General features: G+C 35.4%; 1 protein-coding gene across 11 annotated transcripts in view; it reads right to left on the bottom strand.

The window, feature by feature from the left end:
• The window catches only part of CEP170 (centrosomal protein 170), a 110,229-nt gene that overhangs the window by 75,256 nt on the left and 8,315 nt on the right, over positions 1 to 26,658 (bottom strand). For 10 of the 11 annotated variants that reach the window (XM_064509387.1, XM_064509385.1, XM_064509386.1 and 7 more), the window contains exons 2-3: positions 8,627 to 8,772; positions 3,056 to 3,145 (exon numbers count right to left, since the gene is read on the bottom strand). In XM_064509387.1, coding sequence (XP_064365457.1) covers positions 3,056 to 3,145; positions 8,627 to 8,731 — 195 coding nt within the window. In that variant the 5' untranslated portion in view covers positions 8,732 to 8,772. Of the gene's footprint in view, positions 1 to 3,055; positions 3,146 to 8,626; positions 8,773 to 21,714; positions 21,845 to 26,658 lie in introns of all 11 variants that reach the window. The other variant, XM_064509378.1, reaches the window with a different exon arrangement.

The following is a 26,658-nucleotide window of genomic DNA, read 5'->3' on the forward strand; positions in this document are numbered from 1 at the left end:
CAAAAATTAAAGAATGTGCCAGGAGGAAAAGATAAGAGAAGACAGTTAGATAAAGGAATGAAGCAAACTAGCATACACACACACACCTTGGAAAGATTAAAAAGGGGGGGGGGGGGCAGGGAGTTGGATGTCTTCAGAAGCAGAATGTCACTTTACCACAGATCTTTCAGAAAAAAGTAACAGGTTAGTAAACACAGAAAAGAGAGAATCTGACACATTTTGGAACATCTTATTTGTGTTGCAAGATAACCTAATATAGTGAAAAAAAGTTCAGGGTCTAAGAAACTGTTTGTAGAATTCAGCTATCATTTTCTTTAGGAAGAGAGCAATTAATTCTTCCACAAACAACTAGGGCTTTAGAGCCACAGCAGAAAGCAAAGTATCTTATTTAGTTATCTATTTCTTTTGGTTTGCACAGATACTACTACATTCGGTAACTCTCTCCCTGATGCCAACACCAGATATCACTTTCCAAAACTGGCTTCCAGCTTTTGCACACAGAAGCTAGCTGAATTATGCTATGAGCTAGTCATGGAAAGCTAACCATCCAAAAAGTTAAAGTTAAAAATTAAAAAATAAAGAATACTGGTCTAAAAACTGGGTTTCTGGGGGTTTTGTTTGCTTGCTTGTTTCCCCCTCCTGTTTCTCTTCCTCCTCGCCCACCACCATTTCATGTTCCTGTCATTTTGAATACATCTTTCTCCTCCTTTGAAAAAAATCATTCTTTAAAGCACTGTATTTCTGTAGGACAATATACATGATACATGTGGTTAACACTGAAACTTATAACTGGACTGAAAAAAATTACCACCTAGTTACTAATTCATTGCAGAGTACAAGGACATTGCATATATTGTTCTCCTGCACAAGCTGACTGAAGTATGGTGTTACAAAATGATGTGTTTCCCCTTTAGATCTGAAACCAGATGGGCTGAGGTATATTATAAAAGCATAGAAAAAAGCAGATAGGAACAGAAGCCCTGAAAAGATGAAGAGCAAGGCCTACACTCCTAAGACTTAATATGCCCCATCGCAAAACTGTGAGAAGAAACGGCTCCTTTGATGTCTCTGGGTAAACAGCTACAGAGCAACTGACACATCAAACATGAGGAAGAATCCAATCAGGTGAAGCAAAAAACTGAAAGGTCTTTAACAGAGAGAAATAAAGGAATCAAATGAAGTTCTTGTAATGTATATTTTTATTAAATTCAAACTTTGTAGCAAGGCAACAAATATAAGGAGGAATGCCTACTGAGGCAGGAGTACAGGAGAAACATAGGATCAGAGAAAAAAATAAAGTGACTCAGCAAGAAATTACTCTGACCTGAATTTATTTTCAATCATTGCCTTGACACAGTGCATTGACTTACAAAATATGAGATATATTAAATATTTAAGCATCAAAGTTCTCATACGTACACAACTATTCAAAGGATATAACCCTTCTGGTTTCAGATACACTTGGGACTCTGATTCTACTGGAAGGCTGAGTTGCATGCATTTTAAGGTTTAGATCTTAAAATATTGAAAAACTAATAAAGGCAGACTAACTGGCTTTTTTTTTTTTTAAATGCACTTCCAGATCAAACACCAAAACTGAAGTCAATGGTAACAGAGAAAAACTTGAGATTTGTTCTTTATTTTATATTTTTTAAACATTTGGCAATACTGATTTATATTAATATTCAGAAAGCCACATGTAATGAATAAGTATTAGATGAACTGACAATTTTATCCTGTACACAGTTATGACACAGCCAAACGTTTAAAAGTTATATAAAACACAGACCATAACTACCATCTATAAAGAGGTCATAAAGCAGCATCTAAAGGGCTACGAAAATATGACAAAGTCACTAAGTTTTTAAGTCTACTATAATATTTAAAACATTTATAAAAGGTGACGCTTACCCAGAATGTTGCATATGTAATCCCTAGAAAAGCCTTAAAATGTAAAATATCATTTGAAAATTCATTTTGCTCATGAGAATTTCACATTTTTTCTATAGTAGATTGTTTGCAGTAACCCAACATTTCTACTTTATTCATAGACATTTTGACAAAAAAAAGATACTGAAGAAGAAAAAACAAAAGAAATTAAGTTGACACGCAACATGATTATTGCATGCTTAAATCAGTTCTCACATAGAAAGTACTATTTAACATTCTTTCTGTATGAAACAAGGAGAAAAATGAATAGCATATGAAATATAAATCCATTTCCTGCCAAGGATATGCTCCTCCCACTACCAAATTTTAGACATTAAAATACCATCTGTTAGCATATCATCAATTACTCAAGTCAAGGTTTTCTGTTTCTACATTTCTGAAATACAGAAGAATTTTCTGAGGTTTTTACTTTTGCCAAGGCCCTCTTATTAATGGAACCTTTTGCTGCAGCCCTTTAATTAATGTTCGGTGGAAAAAACTCAAGAAACCAAGTTTTCCCTTTAAATGTTCTCACCATTTTAACACCTGAGTTGAAAAGATATTCATGAACACTAATTAAATCACTCTGCTCTTGCTGAAAAAAAAGAAAAAAAAGAAAAAAAAAGAAAAAAAAGAAAAAAAGAAAAAAAGAAAAAAAGAAAAAAAGAAAAAAAGAAAAAAAAGAAAAAAAAGAAAAAAAAGAAAAAAAAGAAAAAAAAGAAAAAAAGAAAAAAAGAAAAAAAGAAAAAAAGAAAAAAAGAAAAAAAGAAAAAAGAAAAAAAGAAAAAAAGAAAAAAGAAAAAAAGAAAAAAAGAAAAAAAGAAAAAAAGAAAAAAAGAAAAAAAGAAAAAAAGAAAAAAAGAAAAAAGAAAAAAGAAAAAAGAAAAAAGAAAAAAGAAAAAAGAAAAAAGAAAAAAGAAAAAAGAAAAAAGAAAAAAAGAAAAAAAGAAAAAAAGAAAAAAAAAAGAAAAAAGAAAAAAAGAAAAAAAGAAAAAAAAGAAAAAAGAAAAAAGAAAAAAAGAAAAAAAGAAAAAAAGAAAAAAAGAAAAAAAAGAAAAAAGAAAAAAAAGGAAAAAAAGAAGAAAAAAAGACTATGGGGAGCTACCTGGTACTGTTGTAAACTTACCCCATTTAAGCTGCCCAAATCCTTCACCAAGTGTTCATCTGTAGAGGCATCATAGTTAAGTACAGCATGTTGCTTGTCCACACTTCTTGACTAAAATATTAAAAAGATTAAAATCAATGCAAAATAAGATAAGGTATTTCAAAAACAGATCAAGATAGCATCAATGATGGTATTTCTTAAAGTAATATGATTATATGCTTTCCTCATAACACATTTCTCAAAGTATATCCAAAAAATTAGTCCATATATGAAAAAACTAGATCTCTAACCATATCCAGTTCTGGCCCTGCATGCCCATAGCAGAATTCTCAGATTAATTAAGAAGAATTATTTTCTTAATGTTTCCCCAAATCTAATTATAAGTTAAGTCCACTGATATTTTATCCAAAGATTTTTTTTTTTTTTTGCAGCTGGCTAGAATACCACTGACATTTTATTCAACATCAATTTCACCTTTATTTCTAGCTCTCCTTGACTACATGCATCTTTCAAAACATGAATATTATTCCATTGTACCGCTGTTCTCTCTGAAATATCTGGCTTTCTGTCACGCATCAGTAAATCCTCCAGTTTGTTTAGCAGGATTCTTAGCACATAAACAAGGAAATAAATTGTTTCTCTTTATCTCAACTTCCTAACAAATTAGCTATAACATCATCACTAAATGTCTGACTGTTCCCCAAATTGCTATTCCCATCAGTTCTGACTTTTTCTTTTGCCAGTCCTTCCTCAAACCCTTCAGCACTTTTTTTATTCTTTACTTCATGACCAAATGCCAGCTGCAGATCTGGAGCAGTCCCTGTTACTATTTCCTCTGAGAATACAACAGAGCAAATAGGGCACCAGTGCCCTAACAGCCAAATGCCTCTTTTTGTGCTTGCCCGTAGCTAAGTGCTTGCAGCACGAGGTGCCGACGTGGAGACAGGAAGAAGTGGGTTGGAAGCATGCTTCCTTCACACACACACATTGTCAGCACTTTGACAGCTAGGAAAGTTCCCAACTGGATGTGGCCCACAGCTCCTCTTCCTCAGCTGCACACACTTGCTCTTAAGTCTGCTTGAGTGGTAACTGTTAATGCAGCGTCCTGACACGACTGTACAGCACCAAATTTCTTCTTCAGTCTCAGCTTGCTTCTGCCATCCTTGCCATGCAACTTGTTTGTGACTTGGGATGGTCCTGAAGCAGGCCCCGGGCCTATACAACACTGAGAGGTGCAGATTTCTGCCCGAGACTCTGTGCTTCTTTCTACATCAGCACTGGTAGCCTGCCAGTTCAAAGGGCCCCAGGTTATGAGTGCACTAGCCAGTTTAAGGCATCAGCCCATGCAACCTCAGCTCTTAAAGACGTGAATATACTGTTTTTCCTATTGTCCTTCTCCTCCCCCCTCCACCCCCTCACTTAGTTCTGAAAAGCTCTTTGCCATGTATTTTCAGAGTGGTAGAGTGCACAGAACCTGCTTGTTAGTATTAGGAAAAATTTCATGTTTGCATCCTTCTGTTTGCGGGTTGCTCTGTCTTCTCAGAATCCCACATTTAACAGCTCATTCCTTCTTGATCTCTTGAGACTTGTTCATACTATTTTCCTTCCTTCTGTTTAATTTACTTCCTTATTCTTCCTTGCCATGTCATCTTCTGACTGCTTCTCTTTTTCTCAAAGAAGTAAAATCAGTCCTCTTCTGCTTACACTTACTATGTTATTTCTAGACTTCTTATTTTAGTCAGTTTGCTGTAGAGCCTTGAAGGGTGGGGTGTGGGGAGAATATACTGGAGGGGAAATCAAGTAAAAGACAGACAAATGAACAACAAGCTCTATGTCATTAAAAGCTATACTAGTATACTACATCAGTAAAGTTTCTTAACTGTGGATGTTGATATACCAGCAAAGCTTATTTCATTCTGATTTAGTAAACTTTCCTCAAGTGAAAACTAGCTATCTCAATAAAACCAGTGTTGCTGATTTGGGTGTTCTGCTGAGCCTACAATGTCAAATAGAGATTATACTTTTTCATATTCAAGTAATGCAACTGTGCATGTACAAGAGTTAGCCTATCTTTACCTAGGTTATAAGAAGAATTTCTGAATATTTTTCAAGTATGTTATGTTATTCAAATATATATTGGTTTAGTAATCAATTATTTTATGTTCACATGCCACTTCCTATTAAAAATAAGTTAAAATGGAAATGACATGTAAAAAAAAAAAATCCTTAGAGCCTCAGAGTATTTATCACATCTTCTGAAATGGTAAAAATGATTACTCAAGTCTGTGGTTTTTAGAATGTCAGCTGAAATTCTGCAGAACATTATGGCTTTCCTGTCTGAAGATGTATCAGGCTTAGACTACTCACATACAACTGGGCAAATTTTTATTCATCACATATGGTCTTTACAAGTCTAAATATTGTGCACATCTTTGAAACGGCATTTCTTCTTCTGATTTGTTACTGCAGTCTTCGAGTACGAGTACTACCAAAATTACTCTTGATAAGATGCATAACTGACTACATGAATAATTAAAATCACAGAATAACTGCACTAAGAGCTGTACAAATATCAAGAGGAAAACTCAGTCCTCAGTTAAAATAGATCTATAGCTGGCATTACCTCAGACTAAGACTCTCAGTCCAACCCAGACTACTACTTAAAAATGTTCAGAACAGAGAAAATAAGAGGGTTTTTTTCCCCCAAATTTGGATATTATTAATAATGTGGAATATTTCACCTCAGAGATGGTTCCACCACCAAGATTCAAAAAGTTTTCTAAATGGAATGGCGAAAGAAGGCAAAAGAGTAGTATTTATCCACAAGCAAAGTTATGCATTGGAGCAGCTAGCTAAACACAAACAGTGCATGCTATGTTTGAGTATATTTACAAAATAACCCAGCTAAAAGCAAATCTATATCCCTAGACTTGAGCAAAACCTCTATTAAAATAATAATGGTTAGGTGCACAACTGAAGTATAATCCTATGAAATACACAGAGTTGAAATGTTTTTTATGAGGCTTTTATAAAATCCATAATGTCTTGACAGAAAGCATAAATTTTTCCACTTTCTTTCTCGTGCGCTGTCCACATGCTTTGCACTAACAGAACAACCAAATTGTCAAGAGTGGAAGGGAAGGTCCCACACAAAGAACTATACATACAGAACAAGAATGCATTATCAGCTTTTACTTTGGTGGGTTCCTCCCCCTTTAGCCGTACATGGTGTGATAATCGTGCTGGAATGCAGGCCTAACACTGGCTAAATAGAATATCCTTGAAAAATCACAAGGACCCTTGATTCTTTTTACTAACTCTGAAGTCAATTTACAGCAAATTATGTTTATAAACAATTAGAACGTAATCAAAATACTAATTAAAGGGACAGCTACTCTTGGAGGTGATGACAACTGAAGTATTGTAACACTAAGCAGTAAATGCTCAAGTATCAAGCTTCACTAAAGACTGATTGACCACAGACCCCAACCATTAAAACCTAACTAATTTACTAATGAGACAACTGCAAAGCACAACAAATCATATATGCATATATAGTGTAAGGAAAAAACCTAACGCAAATCCATCAGCTATGGCAAAATTGACAGTAAATGACATTCAGCAAGGAACTCGATCCAGTTGCAAACATATAAAACTAAAAAAAAAGCTTCCTATGACTGACTGTTTCAAATCTTCCACTTAGGCAAGACAAGGTAGACAATCATGCCGGACAAAACTCAGGTCATTAATCAAGATAGTTAACCATTCAGGAAGCCACATACCTATCAGACAGAGAATTCTTAGTATTTTCGCCTCAGCTAAGTAAGACTTTGCTACAGTGTATATCAAGTACAAAGTACTATCTACAAATGGTTTCCTTGAAAGGAAACTTGAGTGGATCCAAGGCTGGCCTGGCACCAGCTTGACTTGCAGGCAGCCAATCTGAGTGACTGTTATATGGCTAAAAAGTATGACAGAAGTATTGTGCTGCAGTAGAGATAGGAATATTTAGAAACAGTAGATAAACAAAGCAAATCAATTAACAGATATACTATAGAGGCTGAGAAATCAGTGTCTTTAAGAAATGAGTTCCACTTCTACCTTCTAAAGGAGAAATCTATAGCTCTAATTTCATACAGAACAGGATTCTTAAATTTAGAGCAATAAAAACTAGCTCTTGCAATTAACTTAAAATTATAATTATTCTTTTGTATAAAAATCATCAGGTGAAAATATACATGCATGGATTTTAATACAAAGTTTGAAGATAACCAGTCACATTGTAGCAAGTCGCAACTCTATTCTAACATCCCAAACCAGCATATAACAGAATAGGGTGCGTGCCAGTGATGTCACATGGGAGAGGGCAGGAGGAAAGAACTTCCTCTTTCACAGACAACACCACATTACATCAAGCTAGCGGTAAAATAAAACTGCACTCAGATTATACTCCTCTGGATAGGAATCAGGTGTGCTTTGCTTTGTTTCTATTTCCCTCATAAATCACCCAGACCTCATACTGCCTGTTGTAGAGAGGGAATTAAGAGTATTTACACTCACTTCCTAACAGGACAAAGTATTTCCATCACAAGTAAACCTTTTGGATGCCTTCTGAGGTTGAGAGACAACTTAGTGGAGATTATATTAAGAGTTATATACATCAGAACAGGTTTCTGGGCATTTATTTGCAAGGAAGATTCTAATGTGGCCATTAACAGCTGACTATAACTCTTGGGAACAAAGAATACAGAACAGTATTTTATTGAGTGGTAGCAAGTTGTCTACAACATTTGTTTTGAATTTCAAACCTTTTAAGAGTTCTACAGTAAGCAAAGGCAAGAATCTAAGAAGAACCTCCCAAAATATTACCATTAATCATTCAAAAATAAATATACTAGATAGAAGAAACACAAAGGGCTAAAATTTTGGTAAGGCCAAGTGCATACCAACTTAAGTTTTGCTAAAACTGAATGAAGCCAGTACGGCTACATAACAATATAATTATGCACTTCAGGAAGTTCCACACAGTGATCTTGAAAGCTAAGCTACCAAATACCAAACTCTTTCAAGTAGACTTGCTTTATTTTTACAATTCCCCAACACCATTACTGAGACTGAGTCATTCAAATTCCTCAGAGATACAGAAATACTCTTCTTCACTAATTTCATTTGTCTTTGTGCAAGGAGATCAGGACATGGGGATACAGAGTTATGTCAAATCATGTGATTAAGTTAGATTACAAATTACAGAAAAAGAAAGCTCTTTTCAAAAGCATCTAGTACATTTAGCATTATCACGTATTATGCAACACAGTCTACTTTGCTGACCATACTGCAAAAGTTATTTCATCTTCTATTCTTGCATTATTTTCAGTGTATATTTTATATGAAGGAAATGTGATCTTTTACATTTTGACAGTAATTGTATGGTTAATGGCAATATATTTAAACTAACTTTTTCCTACAAATACAAAAGATTAATCAAAACTATTGGCCCATAACATCTGGTAAATTTAATTTTCAAAAGAAATATAAAACTGGTGCATTAAGTCAAAAATATGAACTGTTGCCATGGAAGGCTGATGCAATTACCTGTAACATCAGCTCACAGTCATCTCTTCCAACAAAAATCATCTCTCGTGGCAGCCTATGGCGGGTGCCTCCACTGCTCACTAAAAACCAGGATGTTAAGCTCATTTTCTGCTTAGCTGATAAATCCTTGGCAAAGCTACGTCATCCTGCAGTGAGAAAGAGAGAAAGAGGGACAGAGAAATTCATTTTAGTTATTTTTAGCTACAGCTCCTACTCAGCAAACACTGTGAGCAGAATATATAATGCTTCTGAAAATAAGGCGTTCTCAACAGCACGTCTATTTCCCAGCCTGCCGGATTCAGCAATCGCAGGAAGTGGCAGACTACAGATTTACATAAAGTCTGAGGCTCTGCTTCATGCAAGCAGGCACATTTAATCAGATGTAAGCTTCTTCAAAATCAACCAGAAGCCAGTTAATGCCAAAGTCATACATCAAGTTGTCAGAAAGCTTTTAACGCATAACCACTTATTACTGAGATAATTGCTACATTAATGCTTCACTATCATGATCAATAAACAGCCTGGCAAATATTACTCTGTTCACAGAAGTAGCTCACGTGTGTCTCAATACATTTTTCTGCAAAAAAGAACCATTTCAAATGTATTTATTTTTAACTTCATGTCCTCTGTACAGCTCCAAGTTAAAGCCTAAATTAAGTTTTCCTTCTTATTTAATGTTAATTTTTTTCAATAAAGCATATCTTAGAAATGCAACAGCATACAATTAGAACTGTAAACAAAGCAGAGCAAAATGAACTATTTTGAAGTTACTTGCGAACAACAACTCAGAAAGCAGTGTTCCTGTAATACTTTAGCTTAATTCACCAATAGACAACATATTACATATTAAAACAGAAAGAAAAATGTTTAAAAATGCTATTTTAAATGCCATAAAATACCAACAAAATTTTAGGATTGGACAAGTTAACTCGTTCGTATAATATGGCCTATTGGACAAAAATATAATCAAAAGCACTATCAAGAGTTATTCGATGGCTGATCCTTGCAGATACCTTTATAAAAAGATCCCAAATCTCTCCTCAAGGAAAAGCAAGCCAAAACAGTCACTTCATTCATTCTCTACAAATTACCACTCTGCTCATTAAGAGACAAGCTAAAGAAAATAAAGGGCAGCCAGTTTGCTTTCCTTCACAGTATCAAATACTTGACATTTCTGTTCTATTTTACTGGCATGCCATTTAGTGCAATTAGGAAAGGGAAGTAAACATACTGTAAGCAGACATAAGCCTGTAGCAAATTTGGGCAAAGTCTGTGTAATAACAAGAATGCAGTGAAGTTTTCAAAAAATAACAACATGTATGGACTGAATAAGAATACAAAGGGCCAACATCAACCTTTTAGGCAAACTGTAATCAAGAAGAGACAACGCGAACTACGAAGACATATGAAGAGGAATAAACCAAGTCAAAGCTGCATCTGATGATGGCACACCAGAACACAGCAAGTCAAAACCATGCCATTACATGGGCTAAAGTGAGTTGCATTAAAAATTAATTTCTTGACTGGACTTACAGCTTTGCTGGTTCAAATTGAACAAATTATAAACAGGATAGAAGGCGCTAAAGATCTACTTAATAAAAAGGTAAATATGTATTTGTAATAGAGTGTTCTCATATTCAACAGTATCTATAATAGGATTATCTTTCCACAGCTGTATCACAACACATATTCTTAAAATGAAACCTATTTCCAGTTAAATGTTCTCCATTTCAGTGCAAGAAATGACACAGTTAAAATGCCTTACTTCATAGAAAGTATGAACACTACTTCAAGGTAACAAATTACAACCACAATAATAATCAGCAGAAATCAAATTTAAATATATCTAATTATCAAAGAAGTGTTTAATTAAAACAGTTTATTCAGCAGCTTTGAAGGAAATTAATCTTCCCATTTTTAATTTAACCTAATTTAAAGCCTGAAAATAAGCTAGGTTAATCAAATCACAACTTTCCATTTCTTTTCAAGAACGGAAAAGTAAATCAAAAATTGCCCGTCTGAATTCCCACTATTAACAAGTAAATTAAATGGCACTCTCGACAGCACACTGTTTAATATCAAAGCTCCTCATTCAGTTTATATTTTGCTGCCTTTTAAAGCACCCATCTGCTTATCATAACAACATTTACATTGTTTGGTCTTCCTACTCTAATTGGAAACTCATATGAAAACTCAAACAAGATATAAGTTACTTGGAAAAAGTTTTTATTCAAAGACAATGTTTTAGTTTGCATAGCTAGATAACATCTACAATGGAGAAAAACTATTTTGATTTTTATAACAGACAAGTCAAGAATTATTGAGCTAGGAAAAATAAAATAACCCCAACTTCCCACAAATGATAAAGCCTGACAACAAACGGACTAAATTAAGCTATCTGAAATTTTTTTTTTTTAAATGTATTATGCAGAACTGCCACACAGCTTGGCAGTGTATTTGTAGTTAAAAGCCCATCACCATTTCTATCAAACTTAATATTGTTGTTCTTTTCAAACAGTGCTGTCTCAGCTGTGACAAATCATCAACCCAGATACATATTTTATTTAAAAATGTTCTTTAGAAAAAAGCAATGTCTTTGATCAGCAATGCCACGCTGTAATTCTGCATAGCAAAACTGGCAGAAAATAACATACCGTAGCAACAGTTACTTAATATTAGAGCAAAAACATGCATTTAAAATTTTGATGTTATACTGCACACTTTTTATTAACTATATAGATAGTATATGGACAATTATATTATGCCCTGAATACTTCAGGGAAGTGATCAACATTTTTAATATGATGTTGTATTAAATACTCTGGCTAAAGTTGAGAGTTTCTGAACAATGAAAGGATGAATAACAGTCCACTGTTTAGGGCATATCAAAGTAAATTACTATAAGGCAGATGCAAAATTAGCAGAAGTGGCTCTTTACACAGTGTAAATTTAGGCTGTGACCATTCTTGCAATGAAATGTTATGGATACTGAAAGTTTACACTGAGTTAAAAAAACCACTAAGTATTCATGGAAAAAAGAATCATTAGGCCTATTAAATGAGGTGATGCCTCTTCCGGTGCAGGAATTGCAGGAGCCATGCAATTTGAGAGTCTCCAAGAGCATCCTGGTCAGATGTCACTCTGTGTCATCCTTCTTAATAAACTGTTTTCCCCATGCATCCTCGGTTCATGGGGAACAGGACACTGGCCTAGACAGACCTTTGTGCTTGAGTCTTACTACAATACAACCTACACTTTTTATATGAAGTCTTTACCACAAATATTACATTTTTCTCCCTAGCAGTATAAATTTTAAGCAGTATATTAAAATGTTTTATTACACTTTGTAATAATCTGGTATTGTACTGTCATCTTTAAACAAACTAGTAAATATTTCATAATTAAGACATGATCTTTGGAGGAAATATTTCATTCTAGATGCCATGCAAGTCAGTATTTCACACTTGCAATGGAAGTGTGGAAAGTCTCCTTGCCCGCAAAAAAAGAACATTTTATGGTGCAGGACTAGGAATTTCAAAAGGCAATAATCAGCACAAAAGAATGAACATACTGGTAACAGTAATTTTAAACAGATGATGCAGCAGCTGGGTAATTGGCTACATCATCCCTGTAAATGTAATTCGGTCCTAAGAACTAAAGCCCTGTGTTATGTAGCCAAAAGATGGGTGTAACCTATTTCAAATACATTTAGCAAAACACAGCCAAGATTACAATTTTGATACAGTAACATGTTATTGTAAGCAAAAATCCTCAATAAGCAATAATCTCACATTTGAGTAATCTGCAGTCTACGTTTTTGTATTCGCCTGTAACTGAAAACAGCCAACTGTTTACTCCAACTAGACTATTAGTCAGGACTGAGATGCCAATCCTCTTGAAACAAAAAAATAAGTTTAAACTAAGCCCAATATATGCCCCAAAACCAGACTTTTAAGCCTCTCATCCTCCATATTAACCCTGAACACAGTATAGTCTTTCTTGTACAATAGGATAATTAGGTACTATTCATATTTTACTTAAAAATATTTTAAAGCATTAAAAAAAAAACTCTGCACCAAGCTGAGACAGTACTGACAAAGCTGGAAGCTCTGTGTAGCCCATTATTTGCCCTTGTTAAGATCCTATTTCCAGCTGCTAAAAATTTTGCTAAAATTAAGTTTTCCTCATTACATAGCTGTCTAAGGCTAATATATTGGGGGGAGCTTCAGAAGAAATGCTTAAACATTTGTGAAACAAGACGGAGGAAAATATTCTATTTTACTTGCATCAAAAAAATTTGTAAGTAGTCCCCCATATATGAAAATTGGTACTTGAAATTTGATTAGTATTAAAGTTGTATCTCTTAATATAGCTCTTGTGCAAAACCATCCAACAGCAGACAAGCAATAAACTTTTGAAAAATGTCCACATGTATACATGTTCAGCAAATAGACAGATGAAGTCTCCTAACGTGTGTATACAGAGCAAGCTCAACAACTCAAGCTTTTGCTTTAACTACTGCTTTTTAATGGTATAGTGCCAGTTAAAACCAAAAATAGGGGGTCTTTCCCCGGTACTCTCAATTCAACCGCTGTTGATGGCAGAGAAAGAATATGAGGGAACAAGATCCCAAAGGAGAGAACACCATTCTGGGACAAGACCCTTGAGCAGGAGCTCAGCAGACTCTGCACTGAGGAATCAAGGAAGGAAAACATCAGGTTTAAGTCATAACGAAGGAAAAATCAGAACTAAGACAGCACTAATAGAGTCAGTAAGGTTCAGAAAAGACCTTCTGAAGCTAAAGCTCGTTCCCAAGTCACCAAAAGGAAAAAAAAAGAAAAAAAATGCTGTCAGCAAACAATGCCCACTGGAAAAGTGGGTCCCTTGACTACTTCATTGACTATTCAAGGTAATGAAGATAACTATTGCTAGCAGTTCTATTTTTGACTGAAATGGAGAAATCTGTGGTATATATAAAATAAGAAAAGCAAAGTGAAGGTAATTCCAATCATAATGAATTTTTTATATAAAGTAATCTTCAAAGATTATTGATTAAAAGCTAGAAAGTTATAAGTAGGAAGTTAAATCTGCTTGTCAAACACTCAAAAGTAAGGCAGTATAATAAAGTGTTCCATGTGCAATCATAATTAACCTATTTATACACACATATTAGTAAATAACCTTTAATTACATCACCATATAGTATTTTAACCAGGACTTCCACCTTATTCAGAACACAAGGTTAGAAGGAAAGCTTAATAGTTAGTTAACCAGTACGTTTCCTCCCCCATCCATTCATTGATTTGTGCCTTATTTATTGCACATCACTAGAATCCTTCCGTGAATTATTAAATTTCCTACTGAATTTATTTGTCATGCTCATCACCGCAGTGTATGAGAAATTCATTAACATTTATGGCACAATCTACACAAAAATCTATTTATTATAATAAGTATGGTTTATTATTATAATAAAAAGGGTTTATTATAAATGGGGAAGTGTAGTGAGCAATTTTTCATGCTAAATACCAATGCTCTTAATCTTGACTACATAAATTCTAAAACCAACAGTGTTTCATCTTGAAATACTTAGTTTTATGTAACATTAGAGGTGTTCAAATGGTCTCATTTATTTCTGTCAGAAGTCTGAATGCCTAATTCTTTTGCAACCACAATGCCATGTCCAACCACGTGTAGCACAGCTAGAAAATGAAGATCACCTCTGGAAAGTTCACGTAGGCGGCTTGTCTGCCATCACAGTGACTCTAATGTCAAGAAATGAATTTATACTTTGGGGTAGCTTCCAAATGTTTTAGTCATGAAACTATTCTTGACGTTTTTACAGCCCTCTGCTGCTACTTCTACTCACCTTGCTGCCTTCCCCAATAGGGAAACAGGGCTCCTCAGGCAACCGCCTCCTTGATGAGACAATTCTCACTGATTCCTAGAGCTAATTCATCATGTGAGTTGCCAATAAAGTGGGCATCTTGTACAGGTAAAGATGACAAGATGTGTGGCTGAAGAATCTTTCATAAAGCTAGGAACTGGAATTGAGGCTGCACATGTGGGTTTTCATACCATAGCTTCTGGTGTTGAGTGTGCAATGTTCCACCTCAATACTTGTAAATAAATACATACGCATACAAATTAAAGTATTTTAGACTAATGATAGAAGAAAATATTTCCTGAAGAACTTACTGGCCTTCTGAATTCACTGATAGCAGACTTCAAAAGAGGAAGAAAGAAAGCTTTCAGCCTGGCCCTCACTTGCCAAGCAACATGGTATACATCTAAAAAATGCAGTGTAACACAGTGAAAAGACACGCCAAAGTAATGGTTGCACACGTGTGTCAAGTGAAAACACTAGTTTGAGCCTCTAAGTGAAACATAAAATGCCCTAACAGCATCCATAGTGGTTGATAAAAATATACCCATAAAAGGGAATAAAAACCAGTGGAAGAAAGATGGTAAGATATGCTGTGGACAAGGTAACATATGCTTAAAAACACTGGAACTCTTCTGCAACATTACACAGAGAACACATGCTCACCTACATAGGAAAACTGACCAGAACAATCCAAAATTTTCTGCAGTTGTCCAACAAGCAACAACTGCTAATTACATCAGAGTTCAAATTTTACCATAGAAATTACTGAATATGTTTCTGACTGGAAAGTTCACTTAAATAGATCTCTATAATAATATTCAAGTGCCATGCACAACATGAAGCTGTTCCTGCTGGAGTGGAATTGGACGGCAAGTATGAAAATGGGTACGTAAAGGGGAAGAAAACTGGAAATCCAAGAGAAGAAAAGCTAAGCAATTAACTATTTTGATCAAATGTGGAGTACAAACAGGTTTAGGATGCCCGTTCATACAACTAAACCACAAAATTTGTAAAAATCACTTTCCTTCTTGCTTTATTGGCTTGTCAGGTAAACCTCAGCAAGTTTAAGATGTAAGGGAACCGAACAATAGCATCAGGATTTCATTTTGCTTCTGAGGTATATGACCTGTTCCGTCTTAGCTCTAATCTCTGAATTTAGCTAGAATTCCTTGAAGGAAGATCAGAAATACATGCTAAATCCTTATATTTCTGCTAAAATATATAATTGTCAACAGTGTCCATCCAAAGATTTAGCCATGACTAAACTCTACAGAACAAGGAAACGACTGAGAGTAAAGAACCCCTCCTAGCTATTACTTCAAAAAAACTTGTATTTTCTTCTTTTTGTCCTTTCTTTTGCTTCCCCCCCCCCTTTTTTTTTGCACAGGGCGGGGGAATAGGAAAGAACATAAAACAGGACTATGTGAACCTTTTTTTTATCCAAGTCTAGAGAATCACATGGGTCTTTTTTTTAAGGACAGAGAAAATAGTTCGCTTTAAACATATGTCAGATAGAATATTAAAAAAAAAAAGAAAAAAGCACACAATTTTTTTCTTATTATTTTAAAATCAAGGAGAAAAAATTAAAATATAATGAAAACAAACTTTTTTAAGATGAAATGAGAATCAGAGTAAGCAAATGGCTTTATAAAGCATCAGGACATCACGGTGAATCATCATCTCCCTCCTCCCCCCAACACAGGTAGATATGAAACTAAATAAAACAGCAAGAGTTACAAGATCCTACAAAATCGATCCAGCAACAGCAGTGTACTTCTCAGGGGCTCTCTGGCTAGTAGAGAATAAAAGAGGAAGAAAGAGAGACATACAGCCACACCTTCTGCCTTACGCTGATGAAGCCTCACATTCCCAGGAGGGTGCAGCAGACTCCTCAGCAGCATTCCTGAAAAGATGCACTGCTTCCCCATATTTTGATTTAAAAAGGGCATATAAGCCTTCCAGCTGGGAGCGCTACTGATGATGGAAGGAAATTTTTCTCCTGCATTCATAGAGTTGCAGATCTCTACAGAAGGGGCCCAGATACCCCTTGGGATGCACAGGAAGAAGGACCAGAGGGCAGGGTAGGAGCTGATGCCCCCTGACAGCCACCAGCTGGAAGGGGCACACTTGCTGTCCTTGATGGGACTACCCAAATATCTTCTTCCTCTGGTCCAGCCCACAACTGCATCTGTATCTATTTTATTGCTGTGACTTACAGGAATAGCTGTCAGAACTGTGACTGAAATAAAACGCTTTTTCTGCCAAGAGTGCAGCTGCACTGAAACTTGCTTGGGTTTCTGATTTTGAGGGATAGGGGACAATGATTTGGAAGGCTGTAGTCTACTCCATTTTTCCTCTGATAATAACTTAACAAAAACAAAACAAAAAAGTTGAGACCCCAGAAATAAGCCAGCTTGCTTCAGCACATTGATAGCTATATAGATACCAAACCATGACTGTAAATTCAGAGGGGGAAAAAAAATCCTTTGCTATTTTATCACCTTACAAATATTGCAGGAAAACACACACAAAAATCAGGCTTAACTGATGGCTACAGATCATCTGATTGTTACAGTATGCAAAAGGATATCATTTGCATGAATAAAAAGGATGTCTACAACAAATACGAATTCTAACATTAATACTTTCTACCAAGTTTAAGCCAAATCACAGAACTAAATTATCTCCCATTTAAAGCATCTGAGAAAGAGGAGTTAAATGTTACAAAAACTATTAAGATAGTCATGCCTTTCCATACCCCAAAAGTCCCCATTCCAAGAAAAAGGGGATTCAGAAAACACTAAGCTAAAAACAGCAACGGCTAGCAGAAGGTAGGATATCAAATAGTATTTAAAATGATTTATCAGAACAAAGGTGATATCAGCAGATTGAAACAAAGACCTCAATAACTTGCCAAAAAATAGAATACTGGTTATTTTTATCTGGTATACTGGTAAACATGCAGATTTTTAAGAGACTGATTACAAGTTTCGTGCAAAATTTTCTATTGTATATGGTTACAGTCTTACACAGCAGTGACAAGCCTTTTCTGTAGGCTGCCATAATAATCGAGATACCCAAAGATAAAAAAAATATAATACACAGTTTTACGGTATTCTCAGTCTAAGCACTACGTTTTAAACTGTTAAAAGCATACTCAATTGTTAGTCACCAAGATTTGTTCTATTTTATACTCTGATCATGGACAATGAGGCCATTTTGCAATTACTAAAGAAAACATAGCTAATTTTCTATTCCTAATCTTTACAATGTTCAGAAGCAAGAAATCAGTTCTCATGAATGTTCTTCTCTGCAGCCTTCCTAAAGGCAACACCTTTCAAAATTTGCAGTTCAATAAACAGGTAAAATAAAGGGTAAAGACTGCTTGTAAAAGTAGCTTAGACTTAGGGTAAAACAATTAAGTGTTCATATTTTGTCCACCACCCTCTTCAATATTAAGGAACTGCACAGAGAAAAGTATTTTGAAATTGTCATATTTCACCCTAATCTAACAGGGCTGTCTACATAAAGATTAGCATAGCCAGTAGGCTCATAAAACCATGTGGTAAGTAGCTTTCAGTAATAATTTTGGCCAGCAGGCCAAAGAAACCATAACCAAGTTCTCCTTGAAAAAAAAGACTCCTTTAATGAAAACCATGAAAGAAGAAAGAAAAAAAAAAAACCCACCAACAAAAGCCACACAATCTAGGATCAAACCATACCTTTGCCAAGACAAGCAAATAAGGAGAAAAAATTCATGCACTGCATTAAGGGAGAATGTAATCTTAATCATATGACCAAATCCCCTGCTCCGTTTCCTCTTCTCACTGCCTCCATCCTGGTATATTCAAAGTTATTCTGTAGGTTGTGTATGAAGAAGGAGGAAGTCTTATTTGTATTGGCTAAGCAGTGATCACAGTCCTGGGCACTATGGACAAAACAAATACTACTTTGCAAATAAAACTGGACCTTTTAACCTCCCAAGGGTGGTGATTTCACTTTCCTCAAGATTGTGAAATACATGGTTTTCTTCTTGTCCTCAAGATACTCAGTAAGATTAAATTATATTCAAAGCGATGAAATTTTTTTCTTCTTTAGTACGGGGAATTATTTACCTTGTGGGCATGAAGAGAAGTATAGGCTCCAAAGAAAAACACGTATTTAAATAATTTTTACATCTATCTTTCAGTTTTCAATTGCATTTTAGTTCTTGAAAAAATATGTAAGTACACAGAACATAGAAGCAAAAGGAACAGTTAAAGGACAATTGTTGAAATCAACCTTAATGATCTCCACATCTGCTCATAGCATGACAGACATATGACTTGAAAGAGGTATTCAATTATTATTCTTTGCTATATGTCCACTGCTACATGAAAAAAAAATATTTATCATTCCAAGGTAGGCTTCATACAAAATATCTGACACACTCTACCCTCTCTCTTATGGAATGATTTGGAGCTTTTCACAATTATTCTCAACAGCCAAGTCCACAGATGTATTTTTCTTGGAAATACACTAAGTTGTTTGTTCCAAGATGTACTAAGACAGGGCCTACATAAAAAAAAAAAAAAAAATTTGAATGTACTTATTTCACAAAATAACCAGAGGCTCAAAATTTTGCCTCATTAAAATTATAAGCAATGTTTGCTCTAGGCAATCTTCACTGTCTGAGGATGGGTGAGGACTGGGGGGGCGGTTAGAAAATAAAAGCTCATTTATTCTGTCTCATAATTATGTTGAAGTACTACATCGGTATTCCACGAAGCACCTCTCTACCACAATCATTTTACTTTAGAGCTGTTACAATTATTTTTAAAATATCCCCAAGTAAATCTTTATTTGTTGGGGTTTTTTCTATTTAATGTAATACAAGCTTAAAGCCAGACTTCTTTAAGTCACAGCTACCATGTTAATCTTGAAAGAATGCAGAGTTTCCATTAATCATTTTGCAATCTCTGATATTAAGATAGGACCACATTATATACTGAACTTTCCTTGATGGCGAGCCCACTTCCTAAAGAGCTGCAAAAAAATAGAGTAGAAAAAGGCTTAAAATGCCTTATAATTTTATTATTTGTTCAGTCCTTTAGCCATATCCAAAATCAGTCAGCAGGAATCCAGTCTTGCGTTTTGGACTATAATATTTGTCTTTAATGTCTGTGCCTTTCCCGTCTCTCTTCCTTCCCGTGAAATTTAACTTTCAGGTAACAAACTCAACACAAAGACTTTCTCAGTGTTTGATCACATTGTGAAAACAACTGCCAAAAAGACAATATCAATAATTAAGCAACATCTGAAGCAGAGAAAGACATTTACACAGACAGTAAGAATACCCACAGCTTTAATGATAAATGCTACCTATTGCAAATATTTTAGAGCAGCGTAGATTACAGTCCAGATTTGACACAATCTGTAATTACTACATAGGAAATGACTTCCCTCGAGAAAAGCTATTCCACAGTTGCTGGGAGTGCCTATGCACTCCCTTCTTGTATGCAACCCACAAACAGAAACATAGCAACCAGACTACAGGATGGCAGAACTTTGTTCTAGTTCTTATACTCTCTTATTCACTAAAGGTGATCAGTTACGTGTAAAATTGTCACTGTAAACTTTCAGAATTAACAAACTTTTTATTTAAACACAGTGACTACACAGCTCACCTCTGATGTTTTTATGCAAGGACCTGTTTGCACAAATATATTACAACCCCTCAACCAAATCACCATCATAAAACATCACTGCTATACAGGCAGAATACTTTTAGCTGGAACTTTGTAAACTGTTTTAAGAATGATTGGTGATAATTTGGTTTAAAGTTGACTTGGTACAGCATTAGTACATGCTTTCCAGAATAATACAACGAAGAACTAGTCAACTTTGGGACATTTGGAGACTACTGGAAAGTGTTTTTATTAGCATACTAAAATAAATATTTTTGAAGGCTACTTAATGCATACAAACAAGTATTTCAATAGACAGAAATCTGGAATTCTAGTAACGTTGGGAGGAAATCTAGACACGTTTTTCTTTGCAAGTTCAATGACTGGCACATTCAATTTTGTTGCCCCCCCCCCAAAAAAAAGAAAAAAAAAAAAAAAAAGGAGAGGGAGGGAAACGTGAAAGGAAAGGTTAAATGGGAAGAGCGCTCTGAACTCCACACACAGTACTCCAGGCACAGAACCAACACAAGAGGAAGTGGCACTATAACCCCATCCACAGCAGGGACTGAGTCAGCCCTTACATCAGTACTTCAGTGAACAAGTTTGCAGGTTTTGTTTGTTTATTCACAGTCACTGCACAAATCTCATTTTATGCCTCTCCTCCTCCTCAAAAAAAAGAAGAGTTTACTGGGAACTTATTAGTGTTCAGCCACATACAAAATAGAAGAGCTATGTTATGCAGCACTGACCACACTGCTGCAATATATTCTTCTCGTTGACCAAAAATATTTTTAACTCATTTTGACACAAAACTGAATATAGACAAAAGCATACGAAGTTCGTTAAGGCAGATCATCCTCAGTTCTCTTTTTTAAGGCTGGAACAATCCACATCCTCTGTTCTTTAAATTACTCTAGGTTTCCATAGCCTAATAGTTATTTTTACTAATGGTGCTCACAGATCAACACTCCTTAGTTTAACAAATTACAACACCTAACATCTTACAGTAAATTAGTGGCACATTTCTATACTTGATTATTTTGCCCTGGCTCTTCCTGGACTTTACTTCTTGCACATTTCCTATTAAAAAGATGGTAAATATTCATTTAGTAAATCTGTTATATATATAAAAAAACCCTAACATTTTCTCATGCTTATGCCTAAAAGTCCCAGTTACAGCCTTTTTTTCTTTGTCCCCAGACATCTTTTTAATAAGGCATATTTCTTCCATCAAGCAAAAGCATGTATTTTTCAAAGAAATTATTTACAGTTTTAACAACAGTATTCCCCTTCTGCCACACAGTTATTAATGAAAACTCCTACTGAAACCATCTTTTAGTTGCCTAAGGAAGCAAGGCTTAAGTTGTCACTCTTTCTGCCAATCACTCCTCCTAATAGCAAGCTTCAGATTGCTAGAGCTTTCAGAGATACAAAGCTCCCACAAGTTTGGAGAGACCTGAGGGGTGAGTTGAGAACAAAAGTGCAAGTCTCTCACGCTGCTGGCAGAAAGCCTGCGGTGTGAATTCAGTAGTTACCCGCTCCTCGAGGCCTGCTGGCTAAGCTGCACTTGCATGGCTCAGCACGACTGCAACATATGCTGCCTCTTGCCCATTTGGTTGAGAATCAGCAATAGTCCGTGAGGAAATAACCTGAATGGCACAAATCCTGCAAGGGCAGAGAACAGGTTCAGCAAGAGTCTGGGATACAGGACAAATCTCTAGGAAACCAGGCATTACTGGTTCTCCTGCATGTGATTTTCTCTCAATTTTATCTTAAGAGGATTGCTTTACTGTGAATCACAAGCAGAGTCTTTTCACAGCTGTCAGAATTTCATAAGCACTTTCCTTTTTTTCTTTAAGCTTTGATGTACATGGCACATACTATTACAAATTAGAGTAGGGAGGGAGAAGTGGAAGAAATAAAAACACATTTCCTGTACTTGGTCCACAAGATGAACAGGTTGAGCACAACCTACATTCTGGACATACAAACATTCTTAACAGAACGAGTGCATTTGTAGGGTATTTCAACCATATACACAGAAGCATCATTATGGACTAAACAGAAGATGTTTCACATAAAAGTTAAACTACAGTTAAGAACAGGTGCTCTAGAATAGGTGAGCAGCTATACATCTGCCAACTTTTGTAAAAAGAAATGCAGCTAAAATTAAATAACTTAAAAATCATGATCAAAAAAATTTACTCTAGTATTTGTAAGTAGTAAGAGGAACACTATGAACACTGCTTCAAAGACTCTGACTTTTATTCTTTCTTTTTCTTAAGTTCAAAATGCTTTCCAGATGGTCTCGCAAATTTAGTTTAGAAGGGGGAAAAAATGCATTTTATTTTGAAATCCTTCCACAGATTCTAATATCTGAAAAGATTATAAATTCCAATATATATATAGTATTCAGAACTCAGTGAAATTGGAACAGTTTATGCCCAAATTTGTACTGGCTCAAATGCAAGAGTTTTTAGTAACCTAATTAAACTTATCCAGTTAAGGATATAAACATAGGAACCATTTACTGGAAAGCAATATGGGAAGAGAACTTACAATGTGGCATCTCTTCCACAGTAACTGCTCATACATCTGTATGTCCACTGCAGCACATCTCAAATAACCTACTTCCAGTGTAAACTACCTTGAGTTCCTTGGATGGGTCACACAATAGGAGAAAAGAAAGCTGATACATATGAAGTCAATATTTAGTTAACCCTATAGTAAGTTGCTTGCATGTCCAGAAGTTCACTCTTTTGACTTATTTCCAACCTTACTGATGCAGACTCAACCGACAGGCAAAAGAATGTCTTTAACCCAACATAGCGGCCCTCATAGTATAAATGCTGAACTGCAGCTCTGGTTCCACGCCAGCTTAAGCCAGTCTCACTGCTGTCCCAACACTCTCACCTGGCCCCAGCCACAACATCCTGACTGCTCCATTTGCCCTGGCTCCAGTACTCACATGGCTGTGCAACGGAGCTATTTCAGCATGTTAAACCATGGAGAAAGTAACCCTTCCCAGCTCCTCCACTCCCCAAACAAATGAGTTGTTCCCAGAAGCTAGCGTGCAGGAACCTAGTGCCAAAAGAAGTGGGGCAGGGCTGCACAGCTAGGGCTGGGTGAAAAGGGAAGATGGCAGGAGCAGGGCAGCTGGCAGCTCTGCTTAGGCTGCTATGGGATCTCACAGAACTTCTTACATTTAGACAAGTTTATAGTACTAACGAATTTTAAGATAATAATTAACGTTCACATATAAACTAATTTTATTACTTTTACCCCATTACAATTTAAAAATTATATACTTTTTAAAAGATTTAACACATTTTTATTCTCTCACCTGTCTGGCCTATTTTGTTTTTTTGCTTGTTTGTTTGTTTTAGCACAGCACAGGCCTATGATCAAACCTTTATAGTCTTTCACATCATGCTACGCTAATGCAGTCTTTCTTCTAATTCTGCCCCAGATTTGTGTCCCCAAAATGTGAATAAATATCTTGAAAAGAAAGAAAGGAAGAAATACTACAGAAATAAGTATACAAATAAAGTGATACACAGATACCTTTGAATGAAGTTTTTTCTGAAGGCATTATCATTGTCTCCCAAGAAGCACAACAGACAAAAATAGTAAGGTACAGTGCTTTTCTTGTTTATGGAATGAAACTGCACTGAAGGAAGAAAGAAAAAAAAAAAAAAGAAAAACGGGAAGCTGAGGATCTAAATGCACTAAATCTGGCCTTCTCCTAAAGCACTTTTTAAAATAATTCTATGGATTCCACTAAAAAATTAACAGTATGTTTGTTCATTTGTTTTTATTAAATCAAAGACTTCTATATGCCTAAACGGGACAAGCCAGAACTTCCTGTTCACTCTCACGTCTTGATATTGGTGTTTCAGCTTATTTTCCTGCCACCTTAGAAAGGATTAAACTATGTGCTGTAGGCTGTCCAAACAATATAAAAATAAAAATGAATACACCTTGTCAAAGATTTAAGTTAAAAAACAGTATTATTAACTGCAGTAATGGAAATGTTATTGCACTGGGGGGGGGGGCATGTTAATACAGGTAAACATAATTAAATAGCCTGAAAGCAATGTCAGAAGCTCTAGAAGAAAAAAATCCTTGCTTTTTAACAAAATAGAGCTCAAAGCATGATGAATAAATACTTTAAAACATTTCTACTGTATATGTATATTAAAAAGTTTATCAGACATCCAGAACTGAAGTTGCTAGATAATTTATTTCTTAGTTCTGTTACAACTTTTGACCTCCTCAAAGCAAGTAACTAGGCCCCATTAAGAAATGATACAGTCGCAACCATAACCCTGCAAGAGAACAATTGCAGTAGGATTTGGACTATCAAGGCCCCATGAAGCAGGAAGCTAACTTGCTATTTGCAGTTTTAGCACAGCAACAGGCATGTAGTATGCAAGACAATTATACACAGTGATTTTGAAGATACAAATACTGAAGAAGGAAATGTTTATATCAGAAAAAAAAAAAAGACTCTATTGGATAATGCCAATCAATGAAGTTTCTCCAGCGAGAAGAATATAATGCTATTCTAGGCCTTGCACTGTCAGGTCCAGAAGGATCCTGCCACATACAGAAGTCAGCTGCAGTACCTGAAAACTCACCGACTTCACCAAGACCTTAGGTGGACGAACAGCTCAGCCATGCCCAGTTACATGCAAGGCTTTACATCAGAACGGAAAAGAGAGCATTTTCTTATAATGGCTCAGTAGCAAACGGAAGCAATATTATGCATTCTGACTTTACTACTGAGCACGGAGAAAAGGTTCTCAGGATTTATAAAGCAAGGGATAATAAAGTGATAGAAAAAAAACAAGTCTGAGTTTGGAGTAGAGAGGAACACACGTATGGACTAAATGGTTTTTTTTTTTTTTTTTTTGAGTTTTTGATTACTAGGGATGAATGCAGAAATTCATACTGAAGATTGAACTCATACTGTTGTACTGCAATAACGGACATAGCATATGAGCAACTATAGCATAATTATAGCTATTATACCACACCACACCTGTAAGAGAGAGGTTTTTTTCCCCACCACTAAACACAGTCAATTAGGGCTAGTTTTCTCCCTGAAACAAAATTGATAAAGACTTAAATTTTCATCTCAGATAGTATAAGTGACTGTTATTCATATATGCTGTCTTTTGCTGAATGCCTAGTAAAATGTTTTTCTCAGCAATAAAAGAGACAGATGAACCTATCAGTCTTACAACAAGCAATTTTGCCCAACTGTTTAAAAGCTTCATACTGTAATCTCAAGTTCACTCTCCAGATCTGCTGCATCCACTATCCAGCCTTCCACTGCTCTCTCTACCAAAGTTGGTTTCCCAGCTATGAAAGTCAGACTTTTATTCCCTTATAGGAATTTGATAATTTATCTGCAAGATAAATTGTTACTATAATTGACAACAGAATAAACAAAAGGACATTATCAACTTAAAAAAAAAAAAAAAAGACCAATTTTTTCCACAACTGTTGTTACAGATTACATACAGAATTAGTAAGGTTAAAATCCTGGTGTTAAAAAAAAAAAAAAAAAAAAAAAAAAAAAAGAAAGAAGGAAAAAGAAAGAAAAAAAAAAGATATTCTTCTCCTACATCTTTTCTGGGTTTGAGATTTTACAGTCATTTGGGAGTGCACTAGTATGTAAGAAAGCCTGTTAGAGCTGACATTGCTTACAGGTCAGCTATACCCTGCCCCCCTCCATCCCAACTGGAGAACACTTCATAGGGTTTTTTTGCTTGTTTGAAAAAATAAATGAAAACACCAAGTCAGGCTAGCTACAATATTCAAATATACTTGAAACTGGCTTACAAGCAACTACATATCAAATTCCCTTTTTGAAAAGATGGCAAATATGATGAAAATTTCTAACATACTTATCACTAATAGACTATAGTAAGGCTTTTTGTGTATTTTGAACAGAGTGGACTAAGTTGTTACTCATATCCATACTGGTACAGAGAGGACTCTGATGGTATTTTCCTCTCTTTCCTCCATAACTCATTCATTTCACAGATTACAACAAACATGGGAAAGCAACATATTTGTGTTTCAGTCAGATTTTCAAAGCTCCTGATGCCTTCCAGGGGACTGGAGATTCATAAGTACTTCTGGGAAGTCGGATCTTTTTAGTTTTTAAACAGCAGCCCATTTTCTTAAAATCAATAGAGAAGATAAGTGAACCACTGGTTTGGTTTTGATTATTCACTGGTCAAGGAAGTTATAATCAGATTTTATAGGAGGAAGAGAGACAGAAAAACAAATGGGGTATAAAGATTCAACATAAAATAGTGCAGCAAACAAAAATTAACAGAAACAATACGTTTTACATGATGGCTACCATGTTTCAATTACTGTAATTCTTGGAGGGGGGTTGTTTGCTTGTTTAAGTTTGTGACACCTATGGATTGTCACAGCCATTCTCTCTCAGGTTACGCCAA

This window comes from Dromaius novaehollandiae, chromosome 3 (genome assembly GCF_036370855.1).
Source record: "Dromaius novaehollandiae isolate bDroNov1 chromosome 3, bDroNov1.hap1, whole genome shotgun sequence".
Taxonomy (NCBI): Eukaryota; Metazoa; Chordata; class Aves; order Casuariiformes; family Dromaiidae; genus Dromaius; species Dromaius novaehollandiae.